The 12795-nt window shown below is 42.1% G+C and overlaps 1 protein-coding gene across 2 annotated transcripts in view; it reads right to left on the bottom strand.

Annotated features, from left to right (window-relative positions):
* LOC146060788 (septin-10-like) overlaps nt 1-12795 on the bottom strand; it is a 58905-nt gene that overhangs the window by 14532 nt on the left and 31578 nt on the right. For both annotated transcript variants that reach the window (XM_083174410.1, XM_083174411.1), the window contains exons 4-7: nt 11599-11794; nt 10605-10791; nt 8376-8537; nt 7069-7165 (exon numbers count right to left, since the gene is read on the bottom strand). In XM_083174410.1, the coding sequence (XP_083030536.1) occupies nt 7069-7165; nt 8376-8537; nt 10605-10791; nt 11599-11794 (642 nt within the window). The remainder of the gene's footprint in view (nt 1-7068; nt 7166-8375; nt 8538-10604; nt 10792-11598; nt 11795-12795) is intronic.

Genomic DNA, 12795 nt, shown 5'->3' on the forward strand with positions numbered 1-12795 from the left:
GATCCTGAAGGTGGGATCCAGACAGTCAGAATGAAGACAAAAGCGCCCAGATGGTCAAAATCCTGACAGTAAGTACCAGAGTCAGGCTATGGCAGGGACAGTTAGGAGGGGTGGGTTAATGGGATGGTTAAAACATTAACTGGTCGCGGCGGAGCCACGGTGGCGTGCACGTGAGGTGAGGAGAGTCTACAGCTCCCCAGTGTCTCTCCCCTATCCTCCGTCCCCCGACCCATAACCCCTTCCTATGGAGAATACTGACCGGTAGAAGAGAGAGACGAGACCGCGCTGAGCGAGTTCGGAAATGCTATGATTGAGAACTGCCAGGAGTGCCCCCGTGTTTCCCTATTGGTGGTGTGTCTGCGGAAGCCAGTACAAGCGGACGGGTGACGCACGCCTATGTGGTAGACGTCAGATCCGGCTGAATTTGCTGACGCCCGCTGACAGCGCTGAGACCGGCTGGCGGGAGCCTCTGCTTGGCGGATGCGAACGCCGTGTGCGAGACCCCGGCGATTCCCCTGCTTGGGCGGGCGGCTGGAACAGTGAAGGCGACGGTCGGCCCCTTGAGACGTGGGTAGAGAGTGGCGTGACGATACTTCGCCTGACAACTTTGCTGACTGTATCAGCCACCTTGCTATATATCCCAGCACGTGGGCGCCCTATCAGGAGTACAAGCGGCTGAGTGACTTTTCCTAGGAGCTCGCTGCAGAGAGCTGAGGACTGAGTCTAAAAGGCATGGAACCTCTCCCATATGAATAAGGTAGCAGAGGTGTCTACGTGACACACAACAACGGTCGGTTGAACTGAAGCCCGCTGTGGGTAAGATTGCCTTTGTTTGTGATACATGACAGTACAAAACGCTCTGTTAACAGCAGAACATATTGAGCAGTGGTCTATGTTACAGTGCTGGACGATTCATGGACAGTGACACTGTGTTAAAGACAGTAAATTAAATTTAACCCACGTGGAAAGGGGTGAGCGATCCCGGTATAACATAGCACACTGTATCACTAAAATGGGGAAAACATCAACAGCTGCAGCGCGGTTAGAAAAATTTGCGCGAACCCAGAATACAAGCAATTCCATTCCCAATACTCCACAGTCTACCCCTGTAAAAGCAAGTGGGTCTCAGCCACAGAATGAAGTAACCTTACAGCAGGTGCTAGATGCAGTCAGCACATGTGAAAGTCGCCTATCAGGCCAAATAGATAAATTACAATCAGATATTACCTTGCTGAGGGACGATGCCCAAAAAATAAGGGATCGAGTACTGGAAGTGGAGAATCGAATTTCTTGCTTAGAAGATAGTATGGTACCAATGCAAAGACAGCTAAAAAGTACGTCCAGTAAAGTGGTTGAATTGCAGAATAAAGTCACTGACATGGAAGGTAGACTTCGTAGGTGTAACCTGCGTGTTTTAGGCCTAGAGGAGAGAGCGGAGGGAAAATCTCCTGAAAAATTTATGGAAGATTGGATACTGCAGGTGTTCGGGAAGGAGTCCCTAACTCCATTCTTTACAGTTGAGCGTGCCCATCGGGTACCCCCTAGGCCCCCCATCCCTGGTGGCCCGCCTCGTACCATGCTGTTAAAGCTTTTGCATTTTCAAGATCGGGACAATCTGTTAAAACTGGCCAGATATAATGAGAAATTGTGCTATAATGGACAGAGAATATCATTTTTTCCAGACCTCCCATATGCAATTCAAAAGGAGAGATCAAGATTCAAGGAGGTGAAGAGCAGACTTAGAGACTTGAACTTAAAATACTTCATGCTCTATCCAGCTAAACTCAGAGTGCTGTACAATGACGAGTCTAAATTTTTCCTGTCACCTGAGGATGCAGCAGACTGGTTGAATAAAACCCACCCGGGACGTACCCAGCCGCTGGCTAGTGGAGACCCAGCACTATAAACTGGACAGTAGATGTTGTTTCCAGCTTATTGTATTAAATTCTGAGGTTCAAAAAAAAAAAAAAAAAAAAAGTAACGGTTCAGTGGGAGGGGGGGGTGGAGCGGGGGGTGGGGGTGGGGGGAGGATAAACACAGCGTAAGTTGGGGGTATAAAGCTGTAAATATAAATATTTGTTAAAAATATGATGCCCTCAAGAATTGTCTGGGGAGCTGAGCATGCCTTAAAAAAGGGGAAAACCCTAGTGGCAGAGAGTAAGTGCCTTTAAAGAGTGTTACGGTGTAATTAAGTGTAGAACAGTGAGTAAGGGGGTCCTATTAGGTATGCCTAAGGGGATAGGTTATACAGGGAGGGGGGTGGAAGAAGGGGTTAGGGTTTGTGTAGTATGTGATGTAAAGTTTGTTATGTGTGTAGCCTGCAACTCTGGGTTGAAAAGAGAACGGATATCGGGGATGTTGTACTGTTGTGATAAAGATGGGGGAGAGAACTTGCAATGGTTAGGGTGTTAACGTGGAACGTTAGGGGGATAAATGAAAAAATTAAGAGGTCACTTGTGCTGAAGCAATGTAAAACAATGGCAGCAGATATAATATGTCTCCAAGAGACCCATTTATTTTGGAATAAAACCCTGGCGTTAAGAAGACCATGGATTGATAAATCATACCATTCCCAGTTCTCTCCCGCATCTAGGGGGGTATCGGTGATAGTAAAGAAAAATATTGGATTTGAATGTATAACCAGTAAAATTGACCCACAGGGGAGATATGTTTTCTTAGATGCAAATATTGAAATGTGTAGAATTTGTATACTAGCGATATATATTCCTCCGCCATTTTCCTATGATGTACTCAGGAAAGCAGTAGATTTTGCAGCTGAGAGACCCTCAGCACAAATTATATGTCTTGGGGACTATAATGCGGTTATTGATCCAGATATAGATAGATTACAGATGAAAATGATAAAGGCTGTGAAAAATAAAGGGTTGGCCGAATTTATTCAGCAGTTAGGATGGAGGGACGTCTGGAGAGAGAGACACCCTAGTGTCCGGCAATACTCCTGTTATTCTGTGCCACACGATTCCTTCTCAAGGATTGATATGATCCTAGTTTCACCTGCACTGACCAATTATGTGGCACTGATAGAATACAAAGCACGAGGTATATCAGACCACTCACCTGTAATCATGCAATTAGATCTGAATTTAGATAGAGGTTATTCGTATTGGCGGTTTCATCCTAGTTGGCTGACTAGATTTAATGGTGGAGAATTTTTGACAGGGGAAGTTGAAGGGTATTTTGCACAAAATAATGCTACTGCCAGTAATACAATCGTATGGGAGACATTTAAGGCCTTTTTAAGAGGAATCCTTATGAAAGAAATTGCTGTAGGGAAAAAAAAAGATAGGGAAGTGGCCAATGCATTGGAGGTGGAGATGGTTAAGTCGGAAAATCAATACTTGAATGATAAGAGCGAGACCTCTAAAGTAATATGGTTAAAAGAACAGCAGAAATGGCTGGCGCACCTCCAAGTAATGGCCACTTTCCGAATATTAAAAAGCTCTCATCAACTGTATTTAAATAGTGATAAGGCAGGTAAATACCTATCATACATGGCTAAAACAAACGCGCCCCCTACTATTATAACTAAGATTTACTCAGATAGTGGCCTGATGGTAACTACAAATTCAGAGATAGCAGAAGTATTTGTTAAACACTTTAAGGATGTATATAGATCCAGATTGGATATAGAGACGGGAGAACTAGAAAAATTTTTAAGTCACCCCAGGCTGCCTTCTCTCCCAGAGGAGAGTAGACAGATGCTGGAGGAACCCCTCTCTATTGAAGAAGTGGAAGAAGCCATTAGACTTATGCCACAGGGTAAGGCCTCAGGGGTGGACGGTTTACCGAGTGAGGTATATAAATTTTTTGGGAAGAATATGGCCAAACATATATGGAACTCATTTAGGGGGATGGAACTAGATGGCAAACTATCCCAGTCAATGACGGAAGCAGTGATTAATGTCATCCCAAAAATAGGAAAAGACCCCTTAAAGGTAGATTCATATAGGCAGATTTCCTTGATTTCCGCTGACGCGAAGATCTATGCGAAGATTATGGCAGTGAGATTGGGAAGAGTAATTCATCATATGGTACATCCGGATCAAACCGGTTTTATCTGCGGTAAATCGACTGCCATTAATCTCCGCAGGGTCTTCTCGTACTTGCAGTGGGCTGGAGTTATGGATAAAAGCGTAGGAGTAGCGTCATTCGACGCTAATAAGGCGTTCGATTCAGTAGAGTGGCCCTTCTTACGGCAGGTGTTGAATAGTTTTGGTTTTGGACCCCGTTTTATTAAGAGAGTATTTCTGCTATATCAAACACCGAAGGCAAGGGTACTGGTTAACGGATACGTGTCGGAAACCTTTAATATATATAGGGGTACCAGGCAGGGGTGTCCGTTGTCACCGCAATTATTTGCACTGGCAATAGAACCCCTGGCCTGTAAATTAAGAAGCACACTGGAGATCCGAGGTGGTCCAGATGCTCATAACATTATATCATTATATGCGGATGACCTATTAGTTGGGCTTTCAGAATACCAAAGTGACCTAGATAAAGTGCTTGAAGTTATTCAAGAATATGGGAGATATTCTGGGTTAACAACTAACCTAAGTAAATCGCAGTTACTTATAACTGGAGGACAAGGAAATTCGCTAATTCCCTTGCCGCATCATCCACCAAGGGTGAACCAGTTTAAGTACCTGGGAATTTATGTTGCAGTTGAAATGGGAGCATACGTGCGGAATAATCTTGACCCAATAATTAGTGATATGAAAAATAAATTCAAAAGCTGGTCAAAACTCCCTCTTACTATAAGTGGTCGTATTAACCTGGTCAAGATGGTCATCTTGCCTAAGGTGTTGTATGTACTTCAGCAAGCCCCGATATTTATTAATGATGCTGTATTTAATAAGATGCAAGGGGTTATATCATCTTTTGTATGGGCAAATAAAAAACCTAGGGTTAAGATGACCATATTGATTAGACCACGGGAAAAGGGGGGACTTTCGATGCCCAATTTTAAGTCATACTATTATGCCTCACAATTAGCACAAATAAAAGGATGGATGAATGGGCAGGAACATCCTGTTGAGTTGCTCAAGCTACTGGCACTGGTGGCCCCGAGGCATACGCCATTGCAGGTGCTACTTACAAAAGCGAAAATTAAAACTCAGGTCCCCTTAATTGTACAGGCTAGGAAAGTATGGCAGCGGGTTAGTAAGACTCAGAGGGAAAGTGATATTGATCCTGATACATTCCTATTTTCTTTAAATGGTACTGAAATAATTAGAGATCAGCAAGTAGCACGAATATGGAATCAATTTGGAATAACGTCCATCGGCCAAGTTTACAGCAATAACCATATGAAGTCTTTTACGCAGATGCAGGATGAGTTTGGACTCCCAAAACAAATGTTTTTTAGATTCTTACAAATGCGGAGTGCGCTCTCACGGCAGAATGGGCAGGATGGTATTAGTGTAAAGGAATCCCCAGTTAAATTGTTCATAAATAAGTTAGGAAAGGAGAAAATAATTTCAAGATGTTATCAATTCTTGTTGGAAAACACACAAGATGAAGACCTAGCTGTACTTAGGGCAAAATGGGAAACGGAGATTATAGGGATTAATGAAGAAACATGGAGAATTGCACTTAACTCTATTACAACTGCAACTAATTCCATTAGAGACCAACAAATACAGTTCAATATTTTGCACAGAACGTATATGACCCCCGAAAAAATCAGTAAATTTGCGTCCAATTATATTAATAAATGTCCCAAATGTGACGAATTGCAATGTGGCTTTTTTCACTTAATTTGGGAATGTAGAGTAGTAAGGAAATATTGGCAAGAGATAGAACAAATAATGGCACAAAATGGTATTCTATTGCAAAATGCCTCCCCCCTGGCATATATACTGGGGGTCTGGCAAAATGATAAACTCACGGCTGGTAAAAAACAACTGGCCATAAATTTGTGTACAATTGCCAAAGTAATCATTGCACGCTCCTGGATGGCTAAGACTGGACCTGAAATTAGAGCATGGATCAATTTGGTGAATCAAACTAGTGAACATGAGAGATATATAAGCTATACACGTAAAACCACAAAAAAGTTTTTTGAAATATGGGAGGGTTGGTTTAGGACTAAATTCTATAAGAAACAATAATATGCCCAACGGGGCTCTTACACACGATAACACTTAAATTTTGGTAAAGAATAAATACTAGAAATATATTATTTAAACAAAAAAAAAAAAAAAAAAAAAAGGGCACAGAATAAAATGCACATAGTATTGATAGTGGGGGGGGAAATGGGAGGTTGGGTGGGGGATTGGGGGGGCGGGAATTCCCACTATACACATTAGAAATAGGGCATATATATAGGGGGGGCTAAGATTGTTCACCTTTTGATAAAATATGGCTCTTATTGCTGGGGCATAAGAAAATGTCACGATGTTTCAGGTATTTAAGTAATGGATTGGAACGCGAGAAAAGGAGTTGTAGGCATGGGTTAGTAAATGGTCCTTAAAGTAGAAACTAAAGTTATCATTGGTCATATTTGTAATATAAGCATAAAAATTCACTTAATGTTAGGTATTGAAATAACATAAAGAGAGGCTGTTAGTTAAGTTGGAATATGAGTTATCACCTAAAATAGTGTATTGATATGGATGTTCTCTTTCTATATAATCAGTTACAAAGTATGTAGCTAAAACCCCTATCTCGGAAGAAGGCAGGTTATGTGTATGTATACATGTTAGTAAAGAAAAAAAAAAAAAAACAAAAAAAAAAACATTAACTGGTCGCAGGGGTAAATTTACTAAGATTGGAGTTTTACTGAAAATGGAATGTTACCCATAGCAACCAATCAGATTCTATCAATCATCTTCTCTAAGGTACTAATAAATTAAAATCAGAATCTGATTGTTTGCTATGGGCAACATCACATCTTCAATAGAACTGCCAGCTTAGTAAATATACCCCACTGTGTATAGCCAACACGGCTTAAGATTCCAATTTAAGACGGCTTAAGATTCCAAAAATATATTTATTCAGGGAAGTCAGAGTACAACCTTCTCCAAGCAACAGACAGAAAGGTTTTACCTTGTACGATCCCCCATGGATACTGCCGAGCCTTTACCATCTTGTTACCAATCTTGACCTCCTCCATACTTCCGACCACTGCAAAAGGGAGCTGTGCCTGGAGAAACAGCAGGATTTCATGAAAGGCCACTTGTGATACAGGACCAAAACCGTTCCAAGTTTTCATAAAACCTCATTTGCATTTCTTAAAATAAATATAAATACACTTTTGGGGTTTTTCTCTGAGTTATAATGTTCTGTATTTGCTTTCAGTGCAGTCAAAAAGATGTTTTGTTTTTCTATCATCTCATACATGTTAACCTATGTTATGCACTGAAGCTCTGTTTTGTAGTAATATTATTCCCAATATGGGCCTAATTCAGACTGGATACCAGGACATATTTATTCTCAAAATGGGAAAAACCACGTGCATTGCAGCTGGGGCAAATGTAACATGTGCAGGAAGAGTGCTTTGGGCGAGTTATTTTGTTTCTGTGCAGGGCAAATACTGGCTGCTTTTTTCTTAAGGGGCATACACACGGGGTGACTCGGCCTCTGTTGCTTAAGCACGATCGCACGATTGCTGCGCACACACACATGATCCACACAGCGATGTGTGCTGAGCGATCTATGCAGAGCAGGGCTTTGCCTAATGTTTATAGCACAGTGATTTTTCAACCCGCTAACCTTGCGGCACACTAAATAAGATTTTAAAATTGCCAAGGTACACCATGAGATCCCCACAGGGCAAAACACATTGGCCCCACAGGAAAAAAAAAAAAACTAAGTTTTTGCCCCCATATAAAAAACAATCACACTGGTCCCCACAGGTAACAAAAATAAAATACATTGGCCCTTTACATGAAAAGAAGAGACCAGTAAATAACAGTTGAACTGGTGGTGGCTGTAAACTGGTTTGGGCATCTCTAGATCTGGGGGCACACTTGAGAACAGCTCAAGGCACACTAGTGTGCCACGGCATAGTGGTTGAAAAACTGTCTATCTCTGCGGGCGATAGCGTTGAGCGGCACTACGTATCACCGTATCCGGAGGCTATACACATGGAGCGATCCATCCGGTCTAGTAAGATGGTTTAGAAAAGGGGTGAAAATCACTCCGTGTGTATGCAATTTAGATTTCAGTTCCAACACACACCACCCAAATCTTACGGTCTCTGCACATGTTAAATTTGCCCCACCTGCAGTGCACATGAATTCGGCCCTATATACCAACTGGACAACCATTGCTCGCTAACTTGTAATTTATAATCCCAATAACAAAATAATAGCAGAAAGCATAATGATGTATGTATATTATACAAGCCTTACATTCATTGAGGCATTGAGCTTACTGATGTTCTCGTCATCTGTTGGGAACTGATAGATCTGCACGCCATTACTGACCAGTTCACTTATGAGTTTTGTTTTGAACTTATGCAATTCAGACTTTGAGATGACATCTGCTTTTGCAATGACTGGAATGATGTTCACCTAGGAAAAAATAAATTCCACAAGTAAGATACAAAAGCAAATTACATGGACACCTGGAAGGGAGACTCAGTGTAAAGAATGCAGCACTAAAAAACTAATTAACCAGTGTGGGTTCTCTCTTGTGAGCCTGGATATTGCAAGGTTTGTAAAACTTTTATGAATGTTCAAAAGTTTTTACAGACACATCCCTGTAGTGTCACAAATGCTGGAATCTGCTCAGATACTGTTCACTATGAAATGCACATTTGGGGTTCCATAGTAGCACAATGTAACAAATAGTTGTTTCAAGTAGGACAAATGCATAAAAACAATGTTTTGAAGCTAGACCATAATGCTGTAGTTCGGGACCTCTAGTCTAAACTATGAGAATTTAGCTATTCTAAATTTATTAACAGTTTATTATAATGCGCACACATTCTGCAAAGCATTACAGAGAACACATCAGGTGACCAACAGGGGTAAATGCAGGATTTTTGGTACTTGTGGATTATCACGGCTCCCACGATGGCCATCGTATGCGAAAAAATCGCATCGCATGCGATCGCATACGATTTTGCACTGAAAAGCATCCAAATGCATTGGAATTAGTATTAAACATGTTCAATGGCCCCCAAATGGCATTTTTGAGGCTGTACCACCCCCACTATAAACGCAAACCCGAAGCGTGGCGAGCGCAGCGAGCCCGCGAGGGGCGGCGGTACGCATCCTACGACCTTTTCAAACCCCCACTATCCACTTCGGCGTGGAGTTGAGAATAGAAAGTGTGGCGAGCGCCGCGAGCCACCGAGCCCGAAGCGTGGTGAGCGCAGCGAGCCCCTCGAGGGGAAGCGGATACCTCACGGGCTTCACAGGTGTCCGCGTCCGCTCGCCACGCTTCGGGCTCGGTGGCTCGCCACACTTTCTATTCTCAACTCCACGCCGACGTGGATAGTGGGGGTATGAAAAGGTCGTAGGACGCGTACTGCCGGCGCTCGCAACGCTTTGGGATCGCGTTGATAGTGGGGGTGGTACAGCCTAAAAAATGCCATTTGGAGGCCATTGAACATGTTTAATACTAATTCCAATGCATTTGGATGCTTTTCAGTGCTAAATCGTATGCGATCAAATTGTATACGATTTTGACAAAAACCGTCAAAAATCTGTAAAAATCGCATCGCATGCCATTATATATGGCATGCGATGGGAGCCGTGATAATCCACAAGTACCGGATTTTTCCAAGGGGGTTTCTAAATATACATGTGTATAAACATACACACATATAGAACATATACTGTACACGCACACACATACTCTTGTCAGGTGGCCCCTTTACACTTATGCGACTTCTACGAGGCGAGAAGTTGAATGCAATCTCCTTTGACCTCCCTGGCAGCAGGATCACATACGATACATCGTATGCGGTCCATTTGCATACGATATATCATATGCAATCCCAGCAACTGTTGCCGGATCCAATAAATCTTGATAGCAGCCCTTGCGATTCCTGGCTCTGATCACAGGACCGAGCATGGGATCAGAGGTGAAACAAATGCGATTTGACACTTTTCACCCAATTTCTCATCCCATGGCGTTCGGAGTTGGGTGAAAAGTCCCATGTTATAGATGGGGGAAGAGAGAAGGACTGTTATTTTTATGTAAACAATAGTCACATTAAACTATGATATAAAAAAAAATATATATATATATATATATATATATATATATATATATATATATATATAAATTCCCTATAATAAAATAACATATGCAAACACACACATAAAACATATAAAAAGGATATATACAATGGGACGTGTATCAAATCATGGAGAGACATCAAGTATCAACCAATAAGATCCCAACTATCATTGTTTAAACACCTGTAAAATGACAGTTCAAAGTTGAATGGCTGGCACTTCATCTCTCTCCAATCTTTGATTAATATATCCCTCGAACTCCACAGATAGGGCCCTGGTCAAGAACTGATCTTATGACCCCAGTGCCACTTTGTTGTCCACACATGTAAAATATATCACTAAAACTATCTCTTGTGAACGCACAGAGGTACAGTAAACAGGAAATATTACCTTGCTATCCAACTTTTTCATAGTGATCAGATCAAGAGATTTGAGGGCATGTCCAGTGGGAGCGATGAAGTAAAGGCATGCGTGAATGCGGGTGTCATGATATTTGTACAATAAACGTCTTATCTTTAACTCTTCTTGTAAATAGGCTTCAAACTGTGTGTCAATGTAGTCCACGATGGGCATGTAGCTGAAATCACAGGAAACATTTACTGGGACAGTTTAGTGAACTTTTACTGGTTTCAAGTAGAATATTGTTTAAAAAAAGTTGCACACTGCTAATCCCACACTCCCTTCTGAAAATGAGCACTCATTGCCAAAACAGTACTGTTCATTACAGCGGAGAAGCTAACTAATGAAATAGTACAGACCACACTCCATCAGACTCAAATAAGTTTGCCTTGTAATGTGCTTCTCATGTGGCGGTTCATCCTTGGCATTTCTATCTGCATACTCTATAGGCCCACACACACTGGTTGATTTTAAACCCAAAGCCGCTCAAACTTGGTGTTTTGAGCAGCTTTCAGCTCAAAGCTGCCCAGTGTGTATGGCCCGGCGGTGAGTGGTGATGCGCGCTCCCACATCATCGCTGGGAAAGCCATTCATCTGCTTGTATTACCAGCAGATGAGCGGCTTTGTATAGTGCTGCGCTATGCAAAGCCGTCTGACCCCACTGACAGCACCAGGCAGGGAGAAAGCCGTTCAGTGTGTATTCACCACCCCCTGGGCATAATCGCCCAGTGTGTGTGGACCTTTAGTGCTCTTGATATGGGAAACAGTTGAAGACAGCATGGGCCAGATGTATTAAGCTTGGAAAAGTGATAAAATGGAGTGATAAACCATGAACCAATCAGCTACTAATTTACATTTGTCAAACAAAGCATGTGACATGACAGATAGGAGCTGATTGGCTGGCACTTTATAACTCTCCAAGGTAGTACATCTGGCCCAATAAAGAGAAAAACAGATTACAAAAGAACAGTAATGTAAAACAAACCTGTCATCTTTGTTTATCTGGTCTCCAAAACCTACTGTATTCACAATAGTCAGTTTCAAGTGTACATTGCCTTCACTAAGGTCATAAGTCTGTGATTTCAACTTTACTGAGGGCTCAAAATGAGTGGATTCATGTTCTTCAAAATTAGTATTAAACAGTGTATTAATCAAGGTTGATTTTCCAATTCCAGTCTCTCCTGCAAAGAAAGAAAAAGCGGATTCCCGTTACAGAAATATACAGCACCCCAATAGAACAGACACGCTAAACTTTATATGTATATCATTGCAGCATGTAATCTCTATTTTGCAGAGGCCACTAAAGCAGTAGCACAAAACTAAAGCCCTGTACACAAGGGGCAATTCTAGCAAGTCTTGCCGGAGATATAGTGCTGAGCAACCATATCCTCCTGCGTAAGGGATGACTGTAGCCGGGAGTGCACTACACGACCAGCCCTGCAATGGTCTCTGGTCGCGCGGCTTCCCCTGGCAGGATTTCTTTTTCATCAGCGACCATCGTTGGTCACTGATGAATAATGGTACACTGAGCAATTTGATCGTTAAATGACCAATCTCTGTGTGTACGGAGCTTAATACACATTACCATTAGTCCTTTTGTGGGCATGGTTTAACTCATATTCTAAGTAAATAATAGGTGCTATGGGTGTAATTCAGGGTTGGTCACTGTTGTGCGAATTCGCAATAATATATATTATAGAATGACTGGGCATGCGTACTGATTGTTGCACACATACGCAAGGCCGAAAAGCAAAAAAACAAACAAACATTGAATCTAATCACAATCCCCTCAAAATTTGTATGACAGGAAGCCGGTGTTTGGGGGTAGTTACCAGCCGTATCGTGTCAAAATCGTTTGATGGTGAATGAGTTGCAGATGATTGTGCAGATGGCATGCAATCAGCGCTCCATTCGCAAGTTATTGCACAGAGTAAGTATTAACTCTGGGCGGTGGCTAGTCCTCTGCAAATTTGCACAGCAGTGATCAGGTTTGAAGTAGGCCCTATGTCTGGATGTGACCCAACATCCACCTGTAAAGGTGCCCATACACGGAGCGATGTTCTCCGTACTTTTTGTACTAGATGCACCATACTTTTTGTACTAGTACAAAAAGCATACAATGATGCTATGCGATCTAGCACAAAAAGTACGTGCTACACATACTTTTTGTGCCGTGCGATGT

The sequence above is a fragment of the Crinia signifera genome, chromosome 2 (assembly GCF_055691185.1).
Source record: "Crinia signifera chromosome 2, ASM5569118v1, whole genome shotgun sequence".
NCBI classification, from domain to species: domain Eukaryota; kingdom Metazoa; phylum Chordata; class Amphibia; order Anura; family Myobatrachidae; genus Crinia; species Crinia signifera.